This window comes from Mesitornis unicolor, unplaced genomic scaffold (genome assembly GCF_000695765.1).
Source record: "Mesitornis unicolor isolate BGI_N332 unplaced genomic scaffold, ASM69576v1 scaffold20143, whole genome shotgun sequence".
Lineage (NCBI taxonomy): Eukaryota > Metazoa > Chordata > Aves > Mesitornithiformes > Mesitornithidae > Mesitornis > Mesitornis unicolor.
Genome location: NW_010174213.1, coordinates 2,728 through 27,555, shown reverse-complemented (window position 1 = coordinate 27,555; position 24,828 = coordinate 2,728). Strand labels below are relative to the sequence as shown.

At 44.9% G+C, this 24,828-nt stretch overlaps 1 protein-coding gene across 1 annotated transcript in view; it reads right to left on the bottom strand.

Annotated features, from left to right (window-relative positions):
- The window catches only part of LOC104537951 (choline transporter-like protein 5), a 35,415-nt gene extending 11,026 nt beyond the window's left edge, over positions 1-24,389 (bottom strand). The window contains exons 1-12 of the mRNA XM_010180982.1: positions 24,353-24,389; positions 21,370-21,418; positions 16,400-16,473; positions 11,692-11,776; positions 10,671-10,755; positions 9,055-9,183; positions 8,224-8,284; positions 6,748-6,871; positions 5,882-5,965; positions 4,066-4,178; positions 3,511-3,642; positions 1,093-1,192 (exon numbers count right to left, since the gene is read on the bottom strand). Coding sequence (XP_010179284.1) covers positions 1,093-1,192; positions 3,511-3,642; positions 4,066-4,178; positions 5,882-5,965; positions 6,748-6,871; positions 8,224-8,284; positions 9,055-9,183; positions 10,671-10,755; positions 11,692-11,776; positions 16,400-16,473; positions 21,370-21,418; positions 24,353-24,389 — 1,073 coding nt within the window. The remainder of the gene's footprint in view (positions 1-1,092; positions 1,193-3,510; positions 3,643-4,065; positions 4,179-5,881; positions 5,966-6,747; positions 6,872-8,223; positions 8,285-9,054; positions 9,184-10,670; positions 10,756-11,691; positions 11,777-16,399; positions 16,474-21,369; positions 21,419-24,352) is intronic.
- Positions 24,390-24,828: the final 439 nt, after the last annotated feature.

Genomic DNA, 24,828 nt, shown 5'->3' with positions numbered 1-24,828 from the left:
GGAAGCTTACAAACTCCCTGATATCCTTCTACCTGTGAAGGCTGTGAACAAAGTGTTGCAGAGTGTTAACAGTGTACTTGGATTTTAATGAAGAGGAATTAAGGAGTATAATTTAGTGCTGCCCAAAGTAATTGCTATGCTCTAATTGCACAGTAGCATAAGACAGGAAACAGGTACCTGGATGAATGCATTATTCCTTAATCACATTACAAAAATCCCAGATCCTGATTTCTGAGAAACACAATGTCAACGGAGAGGCTAGAAAAATACAAGCAAGTGCACACAGATAACTCAGAGTTGACTCTGTGTGCTCTGACAATAGAGCTCTCTTCAAGACCTGCGGGACCTCAGCCTACTTGCAATGAAATCCAAGGACTTGATGTTTTAAGTGCATTTCTACTTTGTTATATTCTCATTTTTTAAAAAAGAACTAAGAGTTGGCACTGTGTAAAACAGGAACCACTGTGAACAAAGTCCATGCAGCTTCCAGAAAACAGAAACTGAAAAGGTCTCCTAGGCCTTCAACTCCTGTATCCTGCTCTACTTTCCTCTTTACTCAGAGCTGAAAAGTATCGTGGACTGCACCATAATACAGTGTCTGGTGATGAAGTCTCCTCTTCTCTCTGCAGATTCAGGCATGTCCACACAGCAGTTTGGCTGGGCCAGAAGAACCCAGGTTTCCTAAATAAGAGGCGCAGCCAACAGCCACCACTGCCAGTCCCGTCCCACTGGTACATCACTAGAGACAGCCCCTGGCAGCCCGAGGGCAGCGGCAGGTCCAGCTGCTGTGGACAGCATGATACTGCACATTTCTGGTGATAACCCTCCTGCACGGTGCATGTGCAGTACCACCAGCAGCCCATGGACTTAGGGAGCTGAGCAGTGACAAAGGTCTCACTGCAACAGGGAAAGCTCCTGCACCACAGCCCTGCTAACAGAGACCTGGCACTCCCTGCACTACCTCAGCAAACCCAGTGCCGTACCCTAGCCTCCAGCTTTCTGCCTTTGGTAGTGCAAGATGAAGCTCAAGAAGAGTGTACCCTATAGATCATTTAGTAAAATCCAAAATATATTAAAATCAGACCAACGTACCTACTACCTTCCTTCAACAGTGCAATAGCAATCCGGATCCGATTCCTTAGGAAGATCAGCATCAGTATAATTATGACCTCAACAACACAAAGTATTATCACTGTAAACAAACAACCAAAAAAAGTTAGATTTATCAAGAACAGAACCAATATGCTGCCCCTGTAAATTTTTTCCCCCCTTGTATTCTATACTATTGTTCGTGAACTCCATAATATCCCCTGCTAGAGCAGCTCTCCCTTCCTCTCACTGCACCTGCCAATCTTCAATCCCATTTCATAGCTTTGTAAGTACCAGTGTAGAGAAATTCTATTCTGTACAGTCAGTCAGAGTGTATAGGACCCTGACATTAGCATCTGCAGACAAAGACAATAATTTACTTAAATGTCATTGTAGTATTCGGCCTTAGAGACCCTTAACAGCTCACTCATAACAAATTCTACTTTTCATAAACAAGCATTTTGCATGTTTATACTCTAATGCTGCTCATTTGTAGTATTTAGATAAAATTAAATAAAAAGGACATAAAAAGTCAACATTTTCATGAAGATTGTACTTTTCTGACACATATTATTATAACACTTAGATGTATTTAAAGGAATAAGTTGGTTTGAATATTAACCTGGCATGGGCTGCTTTCACCTCACTTGAGTTAAAAGAAAAAGGAGAGGCTAAGATGGGGGAGTTTTGGACAGATTATTTGCACTCTCCTGTTGTGTTGTTGGCGTTGTGCAAGCCTGCCCTGAGCTCGAGAGCTGAGCTCACCACGTCCCCACCATCTCCTCTCTGCTATGTTTGGATCATAACCCAGGTCTGGATTAAAGGCCCTGCTTCAGTCTGATTTCTGCTTGTGTCACTTCAAAACCTGCTTCTGCAGCAGGGAGCACAAAATCCCCTGGACTCCACCTGGAGAAGACCGAGCCCCTATGGCTGCAGCACATCTCTGGCCCTCAGACACATCCACCAATTCTGGGCACTTTGGGAGCGTTCAGGCCAGCCTAGAAGCTGTGGGGGTGCACACCAGGACCCATCTCCTCCAGCCAAAACCAAGGGGTTTTGTGGAGGCAGAGGAAGGCAGAAGGGATGACATCCCCAAGCTTTGGCCTGTCTGGAGGTTGGCAAAGGGACATGGGAACTGGCTTGAGGTCCCAGAGCCTGCACACGGCCTTTGGATCCAGATCCAGATGACGTTAAACTGTGATGCCACTCCACCAGAACTGCAGGTGGAGAGGGAAAACTGTGATGCTGGAGCCACAGACTCTGTGCAGAGCAAAGTGTCTGTTACACACGTTTCAGCACTCATTTTTGATACTCCACGAAGGAATCCATCATCAGGTTTCTTTAAAGTTGGCCAGTTGAGCTCTGTTAAGTTAATGCAGCTCATCCCAAACATCGTGAAAAGCAAAAGCAATGTCAGCGCATGGAGAGTTCTAGACTAGGCCTAGGAGGACCCATGCTTTCATCAAGGACACTTAACTGCTTTGCTGGGTGACTTCGGAATTTAATCCTAGAGTACTTCGATTTACTCATCTGAACGTGACACTGACCTCTAGATAAACTACAGAACTTTGAGCTTGTGCAAGGGAAACAGAATAAAGTGCTCCTGTTCCCTAGGGACAGCACACTGAGCTCTGCCCCAGCAATGTGCAGAGGATGCCCCATGAGCTCAATGACCCAACATAACATTAAATGAAGACACAAAGCCGAGAAAGGAGATTTAAGCTGTAAACTACTGCTCTATTAACTTAGCTACCAGCAGGGAGAGGCTGTTTTGGGTTATGTCCCACTCAGCACCAGCCCATGTCTGTGTGCAGTGTCATGGACAGGTATTTGTCCTCTCCTCCTTCCCCGGGTAAGGACATGCGTGCTCCAACCTGTCTTGCCCCAGAAGGATTTCGGTTTGCAGACACTGCCCTTGCATGAGAAGACAACGAAGTACTTCTGAAACTAAAGGTGATGAAATCTGCAATGGTTCAGGCTCAGATCAGTCTCCAAGAAAATTCAGTGGCCTGAATGTAACCAGTTCTACAGAGATGTGTAGAGTTATTAATTTCATTTCTGGGGCCCTCAAATAGGGAAAATAAACAGATTGGGAGAAAAAATGCCCCTCCTTATGCAACTTCGTCAAGACTAACTCAGTTACTGCCTTCGACTCCCCATTACGAAGTCTGAACACAGTGCAATGCTGGCAACACAAGCATTTCCACTCTCATCACTTGTGCGACTGCATCATCTCCCCTCACAAATACACCACTGTCCTTGCAAAAAAAGCAGATTTTTGCACCACACAAAGGAGAATTCTGCTTACTTCTCTGAGCAACATACGTGGAGGAGGACATTTAACCAGGCAGAAACCACAGCAAGACAGAGGTTGATGCTCTGAACACCTGCTAACAGGTACCAAGTTTAAAGGGCACTTACTAAACGCTAACCATGTTTGCCTCAGCTGCAGGTACACCCTGAAGTCCGTCTGGAACCCAATATCATAAACGGTTAGGTCAGACCCAGGAGTCCCCTTCAGGTGATGGTACTCCCAGTAACAGTGCCAGATGCCTTTCAAAAACAAACACACAAAATTAGCATTTCTGAAGAGTGCCAAGTCAAGGTTTTAAAAAAAAATATTCACAAGCCAAGTGTTGTGTCCTCAGCATTTCATATATCAAAAACCAACAATGTATTTCTGTGACACCAGCCAATTATATCATTGTACATAGAGAAAAGAAATATCAGTACAAGTGAATACAGACTAAGCATACTGTGGGTAGATAATTCAGGTTACTACATCTGGTGCTAAGCCCCAGCACAGCTGGGTTCTTACTAAATTTTGCTGCCATTTAAGCTCTTCTCACTGAACTGCATCTAAAATCAGGCATTAATTCTCTCAGACGTAACATCTAATTGATGTAATGACTGATTTTCCTTGCCCAAACTTAAGCACTAAGGAAGACACCTCAGAGGGCAGCAGACGGCACCTACCATAACCGATGATCCCAATCACACCAAAGATGAAGATCCAGAAGAGGACCCCGGCTGTGAACCGCAGCAGGACAAGGAAAAGCAGGCTCACCACCATGGCGATGAACAGCCCACTGCAAAGACAGGAAAGGGACAGCAGGATGAGAACCGGCGCTTTCTGCACGGCTGTGACTGCACACTGGGGTTGCTGCATCCCACTTAAGGGAACGATTTGTAAAAATGTATTTCAAAATCTTCCTTGTGAAACACCTCCTCATGGTTACTGTCTCCTAATAGAAACAAACAGCTAACAGGGCAAAGCCAGAAATACGGTATACACCAGCTCCTCAGGTTGTCTGAATGGGACCAGACAAGGCCTTTTTGGTCATTTACACCAAACTCACTGCCTTTTTCAGGCCATGGTCTACAGTACAGAAAGTTAAACTGAAGGAATACCTGTGTGTGGGGAGGCTGCTGGTTTGTGTCCTCCATTAAAACTTACTCTATTCTTGAAAGCAGTAAATTATTGTTATCGAAAGCTGCCTTTAGATATGTATGAGTCCCAGTAACACCAAAACTGAGCACGTGGTAACACCTGTCCTCAACAGAGCCCCTTAAACTGGGGCTGTAAGCAGCAAATCTTGTTGGGAATGCTAAGGATTAGAGCAATTCCATATTTAATTTGTGATTCAGCCTTCCTTGTCATCACCCAAACCCTGGCACTTAAAGATGTTTGTCCAGAAATCATTTGATGTAAGCTGTCATCGGGGAAAAGTAACAAAAGTCATTAAAAAAATAACATATTTGATAGTGGAAAGTGGCATCAGCATTTAGAATTTCTGTTCACAAAGTAGCCAGTTCTCTCTCCATCTCACCTGTGCAGTGATATCTCCTTTGAAAGGATCTGCACCACAATCCTTACTTTAGCGAGAGATCTTGAGAGCAGAGCTTGCTGAGCTTCTTGCACCATTGAGAGCAGCAGGACCGTGAGAGTGCTCAGCGCTTGTCCTCCACCGGCAACTGAACACCTCTAAATGCTGACAACTTATGCTTATGAACTGACTGATCCTCCACATTAAGTTTATTATCTAAACCTTCTCTATCTGTTGTTGCAGATTTGCATTCAGGCTTGAATAATGTACGTTTAATATGTGCACATTATGGGCTCTCACTGGCAAAGACTTCCACTGCTGTTTAAACTGATCAACACCCATCAAAACCAGCATTAATGGGCTAAGAACGCACATACACTTACATACCTGCTTCAGCAAAACAGCCACTTCTTTCGTTTCAGTGCTGCAGTTTTACTAACTGGTGAGTATTAATTGCAAGATAAAGCTAATACTGCTCAATGCTTTTTGCTCTTGATGTCGCTTTGCCTGCTGCATTGGATTTATGGATTTATGTTTGATTTATGGATTATAATGGATTTAACTATATACTGCTAGTATAAATTTAGAAATTATGTGGGTTTTATATATACTAATAACACCTAGCAACTGCAATTAGTTTGAAAGTCTCTTAATTAAGATTTTTCAATTTTGCAATTACCACACAGATGAGTCCTGCTACAGAAGAGAGCACCTCCTGGATTTCTGTCAGCTACTCCAGATCCACAGACACTGTATGTATGTATGAATGTATATATGTATGAATGTATGAATGCACGCTGCGCTATCCTTACCTCATGTACAGAACCATAACAACAGTATTATTATGTGATGAAAGGAAATTTCCATTGTTCCTTGAGTTTAAAAGTGGGATTGGTAACAAATGCATACGTCATCTATTTTCTAAGTAAGTTTGAAAAAATTAAAAACATCCATGAAAATCTTACATTAAAATCCAATACCAAGAAATGGCATAGTCTTCAAAAATTTTCATTCCAACTGATCTTGCATCCAGGACATTATTGATGCCACTGAGAAAAGACAAAGCAAAGAAAATGTTGCTTTGGATAGAAAAGCAGAATCTATTTAAACAACAAAGAATCTGCAATATCTTTGCTAGTGATAAGAGTACATCACTATCCTCCAGCTCCAATTCTGTAACCAAGTCAACATCAATCACAGTTATGCCAAAGGAAGAAAACTGTGTCTACACAGCTCCCAAAAAAGCTTTATTACAAAAAGTTTTATGAGTCCTATCACCAGACATAATCTTGTCAGGTCACAAGAAAAGCATGTACTGTTACGACCTGCAATGTACCAAACAGCTGTGAGTCCAGCACTGTCAATGGCAGAGAAGCAGAAACCAGAAGACGCTGATTTATGGACCTGCCCTCGTGTCCTGCAAAGGGCCTGCCCACATTATGCTTTCCTAAGAAGAAATTTAGGATCCGGGCATAAGGACAGCCCATGGCAGTGGCAAGGCCGCCACAGGAGGGAACACCATAAGGAGCTCATCTTTAATCTCCTTCAGCTTTCTTTAATATTGACTTTGACCAGGAAAAACTAAAATGATTTAAAAACTGACCGTCACTCTGAGGCCATCAGACAAAAACTTGTGGCTCTGTGCCCGTTCCTGTGACCCCCAGTGCTGGTTTTCCTCACTGGGACCCTGCAAGGGCCAGGCACAGTGACATCCTTCACCACCAACTCCTTCTTGTGCACCCTCAGCCATTTGCTACAACAGGTTGACTATTTGAATTATTTCACAATCTCACAATCCAGCAGACGAGCACTTAGGAAGGGTAAAACTCACTTAGCAGCTTCCCTGAGATCAGTGACGTTTCTCATTTTCCCTCTTCCATCTCTGAACGTGGTCTGATTTGCCACCGTGAGCACCCCATTCTTCGTGGAGAAGTCTGGGAAGCATCTCTTCAGAACTAGTCAAAACACCAAAACAAAGCACGCATGTTATATTTCACTCCACTTGTACCACTTGTCTTTTGTAACATATTTAAACTCTTCCAGATTCACAGTCTGTTGTTTTTCAGCTGATTACCTAACGATAAGTTGACTCTGACAAATCTTGGAGGAGTCGTTATATGCAAGATTATCACTTTTATGCTCTAGGGCTTTTTGTCTAAGCTCAGGCATGGTGGGATCATAGCTTTCAACTGGAGGTCCTAGGGGCTACCAAGTAATGACAGCAGTATCTGTAGCAGTTTAAGAATCTGTAATAAATGCAGAACTTACTCTCTGCCAGTACCTGAGTAGCTTACAAAAACTGCAAATCCCAAATATCTCATTTTTTGGTAATAACTAAACCAGCCCGCAGGGACAGACCCAGCAGGACCGGTCAGGAATGGTGTCAGCACCCACAGCAGGAGATCACTGTGAGTGTCTGTGACCATGGGCTGGGTGAGCTGTGGTAACAGCACCACCACGGGGCTCTTGGCGAGGAAGCCATGGAAAAGAGACAGAAACGGTGGGGTAGCAGGAGGAGGGGATTGTGGAAGAGAGGAAAGGAGAGATGCTCACACACTCATTTGTGCTGCCCTGCTCTTTGCTGCAAACAGTCCTGGTTTTCATTCAAAGGGAAGAGCAGGTCAGCCCTCCACACAGCTGTATTTAACTTTGTATATCAAATCTGTGCTTTTCTTACCAGGTTCCAAGAAAAACTGATGCCAGGGTTCAATATTCAGTCTAGAATATCTGTCCCACCAATTGTTCTGAGGAAATAATTAACATGTCTCTTTTCCTCCCTCTGTAATCTTTGCCCCTTGTAGTCTAAAAGAAGATAACAGCTTCTTTGCAAATTATTTTCTGTCTTTTTGGCCAATGCATCAGTTTTCATACAAATTCTTAATTTTTTAAAAATTTAATCCATATTTTCTTTATTTGATAACCTGTCCCTGGTTTACACGGTGCCTACTTTAAAGCATGGAAAAGCCCCAGCAATCTGCATGATCTCCTGGGTCAGCGACAGGTACTCTTGCTATCACACTTCTGCAGCTGAGACCAGCTCTGGCACAAACTGAGCTGTGAAGCTTTTGTGACCAGTGATGACCCAAGAGCAAGAAAACCCCATCACGTGTTGAATGTTCACAGATGGCACTTACAAAGAGCAATAATAAATCCTTATACTTTCAAACTGCTTAGAACTGAATGGCCATCACCGCCAGGTAACAGACAGCTCCCAGCACCTTGCCACAAACCGCTTTTCAGACTGGGGCTGCGTTTTAAGGCGAACACTTATGAACTGTCAAGATGTGTAAGAAGTAGAGCTACTCACAAGGCCTGCTTGGGATGATCATCGAAGGACAATCTTCATCACGTAGGACTTGAGCAACAGACTAAAAAGGGGAAAAACAGGACTGTTGAATATATGGCAGAGTACCTACGTGGTTTTTGTTTCTCACCCAGTCTGAGAAAATGCCCCAAACTGGGTCGGCAGCCTCCTCCCCGAACATGACCGGTGGAGCTGCAAGACACGTTCATGACGTGAGTAAGAATCCAAACTGTCACTGTGATTTGGAAAAGGACTCCTCTTTCCTTTGCTGGTGACCAAAGAGAAGAGCACTGTTCACTCTGGATCAGCACCTAAGCCAGAAGCCAGCGTGCACCTGCTCCTTGCTCCGCTTCACCTTTTCTCTTACTGGAGAGTAAGAATTTAACACAATTAATACAGCTGAATTGCAAGGGGTTTTGAAGGTGTGAGAAATAACGCAGAATATTTGAGTGCAAAATTAGCTACATGAAGGATAGATTAATTTTCCTAGTTAAATTACTAAGTAGCTATAGGTGACTCAGGAGCCTTAGGAGCTGGCCTGAGATACTCCACTGTGCTCCTGTGGAGCACCTACGTACCAAAGGATACTGCAACTACATGGGTAGCTGCAGATATCCTCTGAAGCAAACAGTAATCATTTAAAGAGTAGAGGGTTTGGTGTGCATACAAGACCTTCCCCCTTGATAAAATCACTGTTAAACCATATATGTGGGACAACTCCCTAGATGGTGAAGTCAGAATAATTCAAAACTTCGATCCAGCTCAGTAAAATAACACATATTACACTTTGCTTGAAGAAAAAATGTATTCCATCATCTACTGATACACACAGACCTTGCGAGGGTTGTTAAAGCCTGGTTTGCAGAACTGCCTGAAGTAATTCCACTGCTCTGGTTTGTATCTGTAGGAAGCCTGAACATCAATGTAGGTTGCAAATCTGTCTGGGCACTTTGAGACACAAAGCTGCAAGAAAAGAAAAAAATGAGTGAAGATACACTGGGGTCAGAGAAGGGTAAGGACACTCAGTGCAATTACGAAGGAAGAAAAAGGGCACCTATAGAAGTGCACTGTTTCACGGAACTGCCTTCAGTAATGTCTACTGTGGGATTTAGAAAGGGACATATGGTTTCCCTCTGATCCCCTAGATTAACACTTCTAAAATCCCTTGATAGATAAACTTTCTCAAATTTGGAGTATCAAGTCACTTAGTATCCTCTCAGGTCCTCCCCATCCTGGAGGCGTGCAGAGCTTTCTGACTGTTGACAAAAAATGTTCATTTTTTAACACCAGAAAAAGACCTGTCGGGTCCTCCTCTACTTCCATCAGTAGTCCTGTATATGAGCAAGGTAGTGCAGTAGATACTTTCACAGGATACACGTGATTTCTTTCTATTACATTTATAAGGAGAATTTTATTAAAAACAGTCTAATGCAGCTAAAATTGTTCTACTCTTCTACACAGCCTCTTCAGTTAACTACATCTCTACAGATATCATTCAAGTTAGGTGGAAATAACTCAAAGGTGGCTTTTTACTACTGATGATGAACCTCACCGAGTTACAAAGCAAGATGGGTGCACACGCCAGGAATTAAACCCACACCACTCATGGCACCGCCATTGCAAACTGGATTTATTCAAGAAATGAGGGGAGGACTGGGGTTTGATGAACACATCTGCTCAGAAGTTACAGTGCAGATGTAGGTGATGGAGAAGCAGCTGCTCCAGTACACGGACGCTGGTGGCTCTGGTGGTGACTGTGACCACACGTGGTCACAGCTGCTCTGGCCTCTGTTCCTAAATGCTGGGGCCATTGGAGCAGTTTCAGCCTTTTCGAGAAGGCTGCTTGCTGTTTCCAAAGCTTTGCTGTCCAAATACCCTCTGCAGAGCTCTGCTATCTGCGTGCCAGAGACACACTGTGCATGAAGCTGGATTTCCCCTCAAGGACAATCACCATGTAGCATTCACCTAGAGGAATTTGGGGAAAAGATCCTGTACTGATCCTCAGAAGAGGGCAGATGCTGCAGGAGGTGTCTCCAGGTGAGCACCACACTCCCATGGACCACCCCACACCAAGGAACAAGGACGTCTGTCCTTGCTGGGACAACCAGTGACCAACACCTCTGCACTTCACTACAGCCTCTGTCTGCCACCCACGACATGGGTGAAACGTGTCACGGACCCAGTGAAATGCGGGAGCAGTCTGAACATCCACTCCTACTCAAGGGCTGAAGCTCTTCCCATGCCAGTTCTTGTTTGGGTTTGTGGGCTCTTACCCAAAATACACAATCTTGTGCATTTCTCTTTCTTTTTTCTGACCATCACAGGCTACAGACACCGTATGCAACAATCATATTATACTCTGAAGGATCTGAGCAGTAACTTTTAAATCCAAACAAATGTATGTCTTATTGTTAAGCAGGAAAAGTATTTTATCTCTGTATTTCACTCACCTGTGTTGTAGGGCACTGTAGGTTTATTAACACTACGGGGCTGGCACATTTCAGAATGTTAAAGTAAAACAAAATGGTCTTGTTCCTACAGAAGTGGATATAAGATAATTAATGTCATAAATATGAGTGCTTATACATTCAAAAATTTATAGCATACATTGATATTTAAATTCTATTATTAAGAGTGGTCACATTGCAAACACAAAACAAAAAAAAAATCCTAAGCAGACCCTGAATGTTCTGTGCAAGGTATCTCTGAAACCAGAAGTATTTGTTCTAAAGAATGCAAATTTTGAGAAGTTTTTTCCACAGCAAGGTTTTCAAAGCTGAAACAACCGCAGACACCGTTACAGGCAGCTGCAGTCCTGCCCCTAAGAAGCAAGGTCTGAAAAACACCCCTGCAAAACCACCCCTTCTCTTAGACTGAACATACCAGGTACGCGTTGCTCACAAAATTACCACCAGTAAACGCTACACAGCAAAAGCTGCCTATTTTCTTGTTGATCAGGAGGTGGCGCCAAAATCAATCAAAAGCTTTTTCTGGTTGGAAACTAAAAGCAGCTGGCCAGCAAGACGGGTAACAGCATCTGCTAATGACGCTGATGAACCTCCATCTGTACCCCAGGATCCGCACACTTGGCAGCCCCTGGAAGTTGGGACCTCGAGGCAGGTTAATAGGTTACCAGGTTGACAAGTTAACAGGTTAACGAGTTGACAGATTAACAGGTTGACTGTCCAACCTTTGGCAGGTAGGAGCTGTGCCAGCAAGTCACTTCATATGCAATCAGTGATGCAATCTTCATGTTGATACTTTACCAAGACTATTCTCTGGTGAAAACAACTGCACTGTAGTAATAACTTGGGTCTAGATGTACGCTGAGCAACTAATCTATTTCTGAACTTTATTTGGAATAACTACAGCCTGAGTCACGCTGTCTCTTCAGCTTCCCACAAGAAGCCCCAGCAGACCCCATTCATACCACGTCAGCAGTAACGGTGTGTGCGGGGATTTGGTACTCACTCGTTGGGGGTATCCTTCTGACCGCAGAACTGCCCGTAGCTGTCGGTCGGATAAATCACCTTCCTGGGGTCGCCATGCACCCACGCTGCAAAACACACAGGTATCTTTGAACATTTTAGTCCAGTGCACACAGTTCACAGCTGAAACTGGCCTGCCTGGAAATGCACCACTTCTAACAAACACTTTAATCTTTGTCAATCACCACTGAAGAGTACTGATTTGTGGATTTCCTAATGAAAAACTAAAATATAAAACAAACTAAACCAAAATAAGACAGGGATGAATCAGTAAGATAGCAGGCCAGGTCGCTTTTTGCCTTCAGGGCACATTTATCTGGGATGTATTCAAAATATGATGTAATGGACTTAAAGAACAGTGGCTATTTAAAAGGGGAAAGAAGAGGCGCTAGTCATATGGACAAATTTGTGTGTTCTCAGACAACCACAATGGCACTGAAATTAATGGGATTACCTGGGTGTGACAGCAATACTCAGGGTGTGACTGAACCCAATGGTCTCCATTGGCACCAGGAATGGAAACCAACTCCCACTTTGTAAATGAAAACATTTCCTGACCTCTCCCTCGGCAACTGCCCCACTTTTCAACTGTCAGGACTGTACCTGGCACCACACGCATGACAACCTAAGCGTGAGCCATAGCGCCAAGTGGGCAGAGAGGTTTACGGTGAACTTTTACACTGCTTTTGTCCACTTGGAAGCAGGATTTATTCTCCAAGCCCTTTTCACCTGCACCATTATTTCCTCTGAGGATCAGATACACACCAGCTAACGCTATTGATACTGTTATTTCCAAGCTGTAGTGTGCAGACCTGACAAAGGTTCCTTCATGACTGGCCAGTGACTCACCTTTGAGCTGTTCTGACTGCTGATTTCACCCTAAATCACGGAAAATTCATTTATTTTTAAGCATCATCTGAAAGATCTCATGCCAGAATATAATTCCTATCGGAACCCTGAGCTGACGCCCTGGGGAACGGTTACAAAAGGCCACTGATGTCCCAAACACATTCTCACCCCTGTGTGGTGCGGCAGAGGTCAGAGGTGTTATGGGGGTTCAGTCCCAGCTTCCCTCTTCTGCTTCATAGCCAGCTGTCAGACCCCACTTAGCACACACTTTGGGATGTGATCTCTGCAGACCACTTGAACTTGCTGCTCTGCAATTACCAAGTTTTCCCTCCACTTTGTGACACTGTATTTAGTCATTTGTGAAGCTGTAATTGTCCTCAAGGTCACCCTGGTGAGAACAGCACTGAGCACGATGACAGGAGCAGCAGAGACAGAGCCGACATGGGATTGCAGAGCAGCAGAGACAGAGCCGACACCAGCTCTGGGAGCAGCATAGACCTACCCAGAAACCTGCACGGGCTCTGGGAGCAGCAGAGACAGAGCCAACACCGGCTCTGGGAGCAGCACCCTGCACATCTACTGCAGTGTTCAGGACAGATGCACTCAGTGACTCGCAACCACCTACAGGGATCTGTAACACTTCTATAGGCCAGATTCAAAGTGCCGACAAGGATTATGTAGCAAGACTTAAACTTGCTTCATACAGATAATCAGGAAGTAGCTGCTGCTGCCCACTATAGCCCTTTCCTAAGTGGCACATTAAACCTGGAGTCACTCTTCACTCCTCAGGCAAACTTGGGAGAGCGGACATAGACACTGAACATGACGCTGTTTGGGTTTTTGCTCTCCAGTTCTGTTTACATCTGTCCCATCTCCTCTGCTGTGCATTTTTGAAAGGGCAGTCTTTCATATCATTATTTTGCTTCCCTTACAGGTTTATTTTTGATGTTTTAATGTACGGAGAAACTGACATGCCAAATTGTTCTTACGGCTTTTTAACACAAGCAATTTATTGATGTATTGACACAACACATGGCACAGAATCTGTAAATCCATGCTGATGGCACTGGCATTGTATAAGCATCTCTTGGTGCAAATACAGCAAGAGTTACTACTCTGGATTAATCTGTCCTTTGGAAAGGGAGGCTCTTTTCCAAGATAACTTATTTTCTGCCTTTTACATACACTTTTCTGAATTAAAATAATATGATATTAAGTGGCTAAAACATTTGTAAAGTATCACCTGGATAAGCCCAGCATCTCTGAAATAAACATGAAGAATTAAGTCAGTTTGATAGGAAGGAAAACTACACAGAATGTTAAATGAGCACTATTAGTTCATCTGTAAGGTACAGGGATCCAGAGCGGTATTCACATATATTCAAGAAACTGCACAAAACTACTCTTATTTTTTTTTCTACAACAAGCCACGAGACACAATTCAAGATTAAGGATTGATTTATCATTCATCTTCTCTTAATGCAAACCTCTTTGACTCTCATGCATTTTGTACAGGGCTGGCCTCTGGAACTGTACCAAAGCTGATCTCATCTTTCACTTAGAAGTAAATCAGACTAAAAGAAATAGCTGAAGCACAGCACAAGAAAAGGTGAAAGCCAAGGACCACGTGGATCTAGATGTGGAGCTGAATTAAATGTTTCTAGACTTAAATCTTCTCTGTAAGAAGGGTAGAGAAAAATCACCAACCAAAAATTCAGTATCTGGTCCAGGAGCAGGTTCCAGTTCTGACCCATACAGTCTGCAAGGGAGGGTTGTGCTCAGCAGCAAGCCCTCCTCTGGTCTGAGCCTGGTGTCTTAGAGCTGGCTTTGCATTCAAGCAGCAGCAGAAGAGAGCAGAGCAGCAGTGAAGAACTGGCCCATCAAGGAGGAAGAGGAGGACAGCAGGACCAACACAGAGGGACATCCCTCAGACGCTGTGCACCCCCAGCACGGACACCTCCCGTAGTCTGCAACAGCTCTGCACATCCAGCAGCTACTGCTCCTTTTGGGACCAGTAACTGACCTCCAGGGCAGGCTCACTAAGCAGAGATATACATTGCACGTATATTCTGGTAAGTCCCTCTCCAACCTCCTGTAACTATTTCTGCTCCAAATACTTTCACAAGTGAACATTGGTGTCAATTTGGAACTAAGCAAAGTTGGAACAATTCAAGGGCTGAGGGCGAGAAGATGCTTCATCCCATAGCAAAGGACAGGGCCCACAGGATCCAAGAAGTCAGAACTGAGATGAGAGTAAACACACAATTTCGCATACACAGCATCCAGTAGTGGCCACAAAGCGAAGAAGCCCTGGGCTTGTCTCCACAGGTGCCACTGATGTTTAATCACAGACCCTGGCCTTGTGAAATCACCATCAGAGGACCGCATCTCAGGTCAGCCTGAAGCTGCCTGTACAACCGCACCATGCGGTACCATCAAGGACTCTCTCCAGATCCAACCCCAGACTCTTACAGCTGCTGCCATCTCTGCAAGTACGGCATAAAATAGCCCACAGCTTGAACAGCTTCTGAATTCACTTTTTGCTCTGCTCTCGTCTTACATTCATAGATCTCAAGTTACCATTCATTTTTGGGAAACAGAGACTTGATGAGATTAGACAAGAAAAAAGTAGAGACTTTGGAAAAGACGTAACTCCCTTCAACTGCAAGCACCATCAGCCATCCATGACCCGGGCATTTGCTTCCTCCTGGCAAATGTCCTCCACACCCCTCTCACCCTTTGCGTCCCCACCTCTCCATGTTCCTGGAGACACAGAGGTTCATGATGGGGCAGTAAGTGCAGGAGAATTAAGGAAAGAAAAAATATACAGAGAAATCCCAGTGCTGGAGAGGGAACAGCCTTGGCTGCTACAGGGGCGGTGAGAGCAGACAGCTTCACTCTGCGGCTTGGAGGCTGCCGTGCCGTGGTGCTGTCAATGGGGGCACAGGGTGTTCCCGGGTGGTCTCGTGGTACCGTCAGTGGGAGCACAGGGTACCCTCGGTGGTCTCGGCAGTCCCCAGGTGACAGCAGCACCTTTCCAGGCCTCGGACAGCAGTGCTTCACTGCGTGGCTGCGCTGGAAGGGGCTCTGGAGGCCGTAGCGACCACAGTGGCAGCTCGGGCTGCCAGGACACATCCAGGCACACTGGAGCGTCCCCACGGACAAGGCTGCACAGCTTTGCCTCTGCACGGACCAGAAAACAGACTGCAGAATCGGGAAGAAAACGAGGGGCTTTTCTTTGTGTAAGGCAGGGCCAAAGCAATCTTGTACAGCAAACTGACACACAGATACACAGAAAGGTCACTCCTACAGCATCGTCTGTCCTTCCACACATGGGCATTCATGTAATTCCTTCACACAAACAAAATAAAATGGCTATTATTTGCGAGTATCCGGATGTGCAAACCACTCTGGATCCTGCAATAAATGGAGTAATTTCTCTTACTTCTTCTTCTACTGCTCATGTAGGTTCTTTCAGTAATATTTTACAGAACAAAAAGCCTCTTAAAACCAAAGTGTTTATCTCTAACTTTCGCTGACAGATTAATGACAAATGAAAGTGATATGTGAAAGTGATATTTATGATAGCAAAATTATCAAACCATGTAATTTTTACTTGAACACACTTAATGTTGAGTTTTTCATCAGTAAACAAGTGGTTCTGAACTTCTCCCTAACTACAATAGGCACTGAACGTTAATTCATCATTCGCTTCTTGGCAAAGCACTGCTTATTGTTTGGAAAGCTTCACACAGATACAAGCAAAACGGACGTCTCAGTTAAAATGCTGATGTTCACAACACTGGGTGTGAGGATGCACTGCTCCACCTGCACTCACTCACCCACAACTCCTAATGCGATGTACCCCAGAATGACGACTATGAAGATCACACAGCAAACGACGTCTGTACAGTGCCTGGGGACAGAAAGAAACACTCGTTAGAAAGCAGGCGTCAACAAGACCCTCTGAAAGCACCGAGTGTCACGGGGTGTTTTAACATCACTGTAAGACGTTTGCATTGCACTCACAAAACCACATCTGAGGTGTAAAGCCCTGCTTTCACAGCAAGACCAGCAAATAAATGTCTATGCCTTTTGCACCACAGTCAGCAATAAAAACATATTAAGGAACAGCTTTAAATATTCTTAAAACAAGTAATACCTTACAGCACTGAATCCATGAGATCGCTTATGGTATAAGAAACTACAGGACACCTGCCTCAGCATGTCTGTAAAGCTGGTACCAAATATTGCAAACAATGTGATGAAAGAAAGATTCAGCACAACTTACCCGCATTATAAATAGCTTATGAATGGAAAAATAACAGCGTGAAATGAAAAAAGCCTATACGCAACTACCTCCCATCTCTGCGCAAAAATTGTAACTCAGCTGCTTGACCTCATTTAATGCAACTAAAATATGCTCTGTGGAGAGGACAAAAAAACCCCCAAAGTACTGTGGAGAGACGTACCTTCTTGAACAGACAACCAAAGACCAGCACTCTCCAGTCTGAGAACTGAGCTGGTGAGTAAACTGTGAGTATTCAGTTAAATTACCATCTACTACTTAAGGGTCTGCATATGAAGGTGATGCAGACGGAGGAATGGAGATGTGGACGGTCTCATTTCTCTCCAGTGTCTGGCCTTGTCCAGAGCAGCTGAAGGGTGCAACAACACCAAGTATGACGCTCCCACATCAGCACGAGGAGATCATCGGCTGCAAGGGCTGTGGTGGGCAGAGCAGCTCCCTCCTTCACCTGCTCTTGCTTCTGACCATGCACGGACACAGCACAGTCCCCATCTCACAGGCCCCTTGCAAGTCAGCACGTGTAATTAATGGGGTTAATTCCTCATGAACGGGTGTGCTGCACAGGGCCTCCATACCTGAAGGATCTCCATTGCTGTTTGTCCTGCGGATGTGACCCAGCTGTGTGAAGCAGGGCTCTGTAACCTCAGGGTGTGCAAGCTGGGCCTGTCCCCTCTGGGCAGGGCTCCTGTCCCCAGTGCTGTGGGTGCTGCTCCAGGCCCTCCCCAGAGCCGTGGATGCTGCTCCAGGCCATGCCCAAGAGCCATGGGTGCTGCTCCAGGCTGTCCTCAGGGCTGTGGGTGCTGTCCCCAGGGCCATGGGTGCTGCTTCAAGCTGTCCCCAGGGCCGTGGATGCTGCTCCAGGCTGTCCCCAGGGCCGTGGTAACAAATCTCTGCTGTCTGAGATCCAAACCCCATCTGTGTTTCCAACAGATAAGCGAGCCAGAATCCATCACCCCAGGAAAGCTCACGCATGTTTCAGTTACAGCAAAGGACACCTTCCCAAAACGAGCCATGTCCACCCCTGCTTGCCAGTCCACACCAGGAGCGGTGTGGAGCCAGCTGAGCCTCACCAGTGCGAGGAATCCCCAAATCCAGACCCCAGCAGACACACAGCCCTTCCCAGCATGCATTTCCCCTTAATGGAGTCATTATTCCTTAGCATAAAGGAAATAAAGATGGCAGATCTGGTAAACAGTCAGAGAACCTGAAAAGTGTTTCCAGATGTGGGAAAGGAACAAAAAGCCCGGCGTGGTTCTCTAGAGAGACGTAGTTTTAACATCTCACTGACAGAAATTCCTGGTGAGGCCAAGGTCATCCCGGACTCGAGGTCAGCATGACAGCAGCCTGAGAAAGGACAACTGCCCGCAGTTGACGGGGTTACAGCAGCCCTGCTCCCTTCCCAGCCTCCAGCTTGGCTCACCCCATCAGAGCTGTTTTTAAGAGGTACAATATTTAATTCAAGACGTCTCAAGAGAAATACGGCACCATAAATACTTTAATTACAGCTCCTATAGTCTCAAAAACCTCTTCCAGTCCAATTCTCACAGGTCTCATTTTAAGATACCTAAATGCAATTAAAGGTTACTTCACTTGTGCTAAATCTTCCTAGAGCCACCATGAACAAGTGCCCATCAGCACCTCACGAGAACACAGGATTTTCTGTTCTTTGTAATACACAAATTTCTGTCCAGTACCTTGTAAAACTCACTGTTGCCAAGTATTACTGCTATATAAATATTTAAAAAATATAAAACTGCATAAATCCTCTTTTGGGTGGCTTCAGAAAACTTTGAAACAGTTCATACAGACCAACTGTTGTTCATACAAAATGAATGCTTATTTTACCAGACACTATGGGTGAAACCCTGGCTCCACTTAACATCACTGTTAGCTCAAGTAGCTCACTTCCAGTGAGATCACAATGTTATCTCATAAACACAGGGCTCCACAGGAGAGGAAAAAATGTAGAACACCTTAAACGAATAAATTAAAATAACACAGTAAAGATATAAGGTTATACTGTGAAGCTTCTGGGAGTATCCAAAGTTGCAGGAACTTGAGCAACGCGAACTGACTCTTCCTAAACAGGAGATATTGGGAGCCCGTGTTTATTACTGAAGCCCAGTCAGAAATTATCCAGCCATGCCTTGGCTGAAAACAGATTTGACATGGTTTTTTTCAAACTAAGAAGGTGATCTGTTATGGCAAATCTGCTTTTTCTGTTTGCTTCAGGCTAATGAGGCAGAGCAAAATCACGCAGGAGACTGAGCTGCTAAACTGAACCCTAGGGAAGATGGATTAAGGGAAGTGTGATTATGAGAACAGGAACTGACAACACTGCTTATCATACAGGGTGTATACTCTTTTTACAGATAGTGCTATCATACCTTTATATACTAATTATGTGCAAACCTTCGAAGATTAATGAGAAAAGCACTTTACATTTATTATGGTATGGATAACAAAAAGCATTAAAAATGCTTTTGCTGATAGCCAGTATTGGAAATCTAGATGGTTTTTGGTACTTCTTAGATAATTCAAGTTTAATAACCTGAACCAAATCACAGTGAGTCTATGTAAGTGAACACAGGAGTTTCCATAGAGATGAACTGCTGATAAACCCACCAGATCCATCACTGCCAGGTGAGCAGTAAAAGACTTTCCTTTGGCTGAGAGCACCGTGCAGGCTCAACACCCATTTCACCACCACTGCCAATCTCATAGCACATTCACAGACCCCGATGCTTTCCACCACCTCAGGAACGCACTGGCTCCATGGCTCCTCTGGCCACACTACACGAGGCTGCGTCCTCAGACACCGCTCTGTGCACGTGCAGAGGCAGCCCAGCAAGTAAACTAATGCAAAGAGAAACCTGTCCGCACCGGGTGTCAGCGCGTAAAAGCCATTTACTCACTGGCAGTTCACGCACCCACGGCTGACGACTGGCTGCAGCCTCTCGCTGTCTGGCAGCTTCATGCTTCATCTGTCACAAGTGCAATTCTGCTCAAGACGCTGCACAAGCAAGAAGCTACGACCCCCATTAGCAACCAGCACATCAGCACCTACAGACGGCCTTGAGCCCAGCGCAAGCACGGCGCAGAATGAGGACCAGGGTGTCACCGCCTGGGGTTTGGGTCTCCACTTCCAGCTCTGCTGACACTTTAAGGTGACCACTGATGTCCAAGCTCCTCTTCCCTTGCATTTTGAGACTCCCCCAACCCACGCTGTGTCAGGGTGATGTTATTCCATGCCATGAGCAGTTCTGGAGCCTCCTTCTTCCTGGGGCTCAACGGAGAAGCAAGCTCTGCCATTCAAATGGGTATTTCTGTCAGCACGGGGATGCCGACAGCATCGTTCTGCACAGCCGAATGAACATGCGCAGCAACCACAAACCCAATGTCTGCAGAGAAAGTTCCTTTCAAAATCCCCCATGAACTGTCTCTTCTACTGTGGAGGCAAAAACTGCGCAGAAAATTTTATTTCTAAAAGTTTTCACCACAGGCTGTTTTCCATCAACTTTAATTCTGCATTTCCTAATGAGTGCGACTGACCTCTGCTGACCTGCATGAATTTACTAAGTTGATGTGTCTCAGTTACAGGCACCATGCTTACGGAAGCATTGCTTAGTTCTGGAAAACTCAGATTTCACTATCTGCAAATGAGCAACATCTGTAGGCACTGTATGTCCCAAACCAGAAACACAGAACAAGGACTAACGTCCACTCACATCACATCCTGGCACACCATCACCAGAGTTTCACCACTCCTCCTGCATGTGAGGGAAAGGCACAGTAATAGGCTGCTCAAAAATACCACTAAATTGCAAAATTTTAGGATTCAAGCCTGTATTCCACAATGCCACAGGCAGCCTCACCCACTTCAGAGACACTCTTCACAAATCTAAAAACCGACCACTCAGGTCAGCACTGAGGGGCTGAGAGACCTCAGCAGCCAGCCCCATCACTGAGCACTGCATTGCCACCGCTGCCAAGCATCCCTTTCTGCCAGGGGTTTACCCTGCTGGGAACCCACACACAGATGTCACAGTGCACTCCAGGGCACACTCCAGAGAGATAAATATGTCCCTGGGTGAGGAGATCAAGGGAGCAGGAAAACCAGCTGCAGCCTGAAGAACAGAGGGTGCCAGGGCTCCCCTCCTGTGCTGCATGGAGACGAGACACTGCACCGCACGGCCACGGCACCTCGAGCATCACTGCACCACGTGGTCCTGCTTGTACCCACACGGGGCAGGACAGAAGGGACTGAGGAGTGAGAGCACGTGGGAATGGAGTAAGAGCACATGGCACTGGAGTGCAGACTGGGAGAACTCCAGAGCAGTCAAATATTCCCCAGTAACCACACATCCCCGAGGTAGTTAAGGATTTGTCTTCTGGATTTAAAAGAATTGCAGAATCAAATTCACAAGTTTCATTAGCAAAATTTTTTATCCCCCGTTCTCTGCAAAACCAGAAGAATTACACAGAATTAGTTAAGATATTTACCTGTTATGAATAGGTCCTCTGAACTTTGGGTCAAATTTCCTTGGTTCACCTGCATTGAAAATAGAACAGTATAAAAACATGTCCTTATTTAAAATAAAATCTATAGGGAGGCGGATGCTAACAGCAGTCTTTGAAGAACATCTTCCATATATTCCTATTTACTCAGTTCTGTTAAAATCACTTCATGCAATGATAGCACGTAATTCACCAATACAGCTACCTAGTTTTTGTAGACGAGATGAAAGCTTTTTTTATTTAGCTTAAAAACTTTGAGGGCCTCACATTTACCATAGGATAAATTACCTTTAACGTACACTACACCGATGCACAGTGTTCGCAGCAGAAAGCTGCTGGTCTTTGAGAGACGCAGATGATGTCTTGCAGTCACACCCCAGGCGTGACAGGCTGAGCCCTCCTGACTTTTCTTTAACAGCTGGAGCCATGCCTGGACCTGCGTGTCCCCAAGGCCCTCAGGGTGGTCACCACTGCCCCCTGCTCTGGCACAGGACTGACTACGCTGAGCTCAGAATGGTGGAGATGTGTCTGTACTGCGTGACCGAAGGCTCTGCAGGGCCTCACCACCCCTGCTCTGGGCACAGGACTGCAGACACAGACCTCGGCTCATTCTGTGCGGGGCTCATGGGATGATGATGCGTGGCAGAGCAGGAGGCAGCGTAGGTTTTAGGTTGGTTACGCACACACCCCTGAATGGGGCCGCTGTTTTATGTGAACCTCAGTGACCAGAAGGCGAAGGCAGGCCCCTCCCGGTAACATGTGGCCAGAGGTGACGGATGAGAGGAGGCAAACGCAATAGGGTTTTCACATGGCTGTCCTGTATAGCACCACTCCAGCTGATTCACTTGACACACAAGCAAATGATATTAAGAAACTGCCAAATACTAACACACTGATCTGTGCTTCAAATATGGCCTTGAGTAAGATGAATTATGGCATGATTTCACTTGGGAAAGAGCAACAAAAACTTCTGGCAGAATTTAAACTTTCAAGTTTCAAGCTGTTGTATGAAAAGAAAGAAGCAGTCCTTCATCCAGCAGACCAGGGTTCGGATTTTTCCTTTTGAAGCCAGCTATTCAGCTTTATGGGAGTTTTTTTGTGGTTCAGTAATTATGGAGATTTAGTAAAACAAACTTTGTGCAATGAAAAATTACTTCATTCAAATGTCAACGCTACAGTACAAATCACAGTTTCAGACTGCTTTCTCACTGCCTTCTTAAGGATCTCCTGAATATACCTGATATTAAAGGGTGCCACCAGCCTAAGCTTTTCCCCATTCACAGAAAAAATAACTATTTTCTTCAATTAGAGGAGAGTCAGGCAACCTCTCAAAAGCAGGATTTACTTATTAACTAAATGCCAGACTTTGTTCTTGGTTTATATCAGAAAAACCTTATCAAAATACACATGGACCAGTACAATAAACACAGCAGTCAATAAAATTCTATTTGCCCTTCATCTGAGGTGTTCAGGTCCACCTTACCAAGCTCCTAAAACAAATACATTTTAACACAGAAGAGATTGGGAAAGCCAAAACAGACGTGGGACAGCGGTGATGGGGAGTGGAGATGTGAGTTACGCTGTTACGTGGGTACTTGGGAACGCAGCACAGTCCGGAAAGGCTTTGTGTACCATGCACAGTGCCTAACGCTGGGCCAAACCCTGGGCTTTGAAGAACCTTTTTGTACAGCAATTCCTACAAAACAGTATTCCCACAAATTGATGATCTCCAGATCAGTTCAGTCTGTGACATGACCCCACTGACAGGTCCTGGGGGTGAGCCCCCTGCAGTGAGCCCCATCACCCTGTAGGACCCGAGGTTATCACATCGAAATGGCCCCCAGACACCAGAGCCCACACCCTGGGTCTAAGGGGGTCACAGCGAGCGAATGCCTGAGGAGAAGTGCAAAGCCAAGGCAAACATAGTGGTATTTCCTAAAATTGAGATTGCAGAGATCTGCAAGTGCACTTTTATGAACCAAAGGCAGTGACTGTGTGTTTAATTTCTTTCTCATTCATGTAATAAATCTCTGTTTAACTTGCATACACTTCAGCAATCTGCACTGCCCTACACCACGGAGTACTACAGGTAATGAAACACTGAAGTGCCACCTCCTTCTGTCTGTTTTAACCTTGCCGTCAGTCAGCTCTCACCTGCATGGCAGCATGGCATGCTGCTAATGATTTCACAGGCTATTATATTCCTTTTACTTGTCTATCTTCAGGAGTCCGAGTCTGTTCAATCATTTCTTGTACAAAAGCCACTCCATACTTTTGCTCATATTCCTTTTCTGTACTTTTTTAATGCTATTATATATTACTGGAAAAGCAAGGGCACATGAAATACACCACAAATACTGGCTGTGATCTGTGCAACATATAACAACTTTTTCTACTTGACCTCAGTCCATTCCTAATAACTGTTTCTTGCAGTCTATGTGCTTTTGGGGAAAAACATGTGCACCGAATCTTCTATTCAGACCCCACGTTCTCCCTCCTGAACGTTACGATTTTGCTCAATCCCACCTCTGGAGGGATTTGTGCTCCAAAGCTACTCAATATTCTCTTTAACAATGAATGGATACTTTGAAAGGGTGCAGGTGACAGGTGTTAAAATACTTCAGGAGACAGAACCAAAGGGATTTTGACCAACAACAAATCAGTTCTTAATAGATGTACATACATGTCTTGAAATGTAACTAACCTCATTTTAAACTGCAAATTCGCTGTAGAAAAAGTTGTTATATGATATATATATATAAATAAAATTTTCCTTCAATCTGCAACTTAAATAAAAATGCAAATGTCATGCTGGAAAAAAATTAGGATATTACTAATAATCAAAGGCATTAAAAAAACCATTTGGGGCTGGATCCAAGCCCATTAAAGTCAGTTGAAACAACCCAGTTGAAATAAAAGTGATTTAGATCAAGTGCTTATGAATTGCCATAAGAAAGCAGTAAATTACCATGTTTTCCGTAGTAGTTTTCTTCACCTCTGTCCATGTTAGTGTACCAGGAGCACTTCACCAAGCTGTGCGAGACATTAACGCGGACTCCTGCGCTGCTAACACTCCTCAGCAAGCTCCGATACTCAAACACGACTTAAACAGGTTTTAAACTAATGCTGCATGTCCCGACCTCTCCGACAGCATGGGAACCCATGGGAGGGCAGCGCCTCCAGCCATGGAGATCCTGCCAGCCTGACCACAGCAGGAACAGCTCCCACTGAGCTGCATGTGAGCAGGGGAACGCCTGCACCGAACACATCCGTGAAACAACCTCACCCAAAAAATCACCAACGATTCGCTAACAGAGAGTAAGGTGTCACAGAGAAAAATGATCTGTACATGTCACAGCTGGCCAAATCTCACCCCACGTACAAGCCGTACAAGTAGGAAAAGCAAGATTTACTCTGACATGGTTAAGTCTAAAATGTAAATAG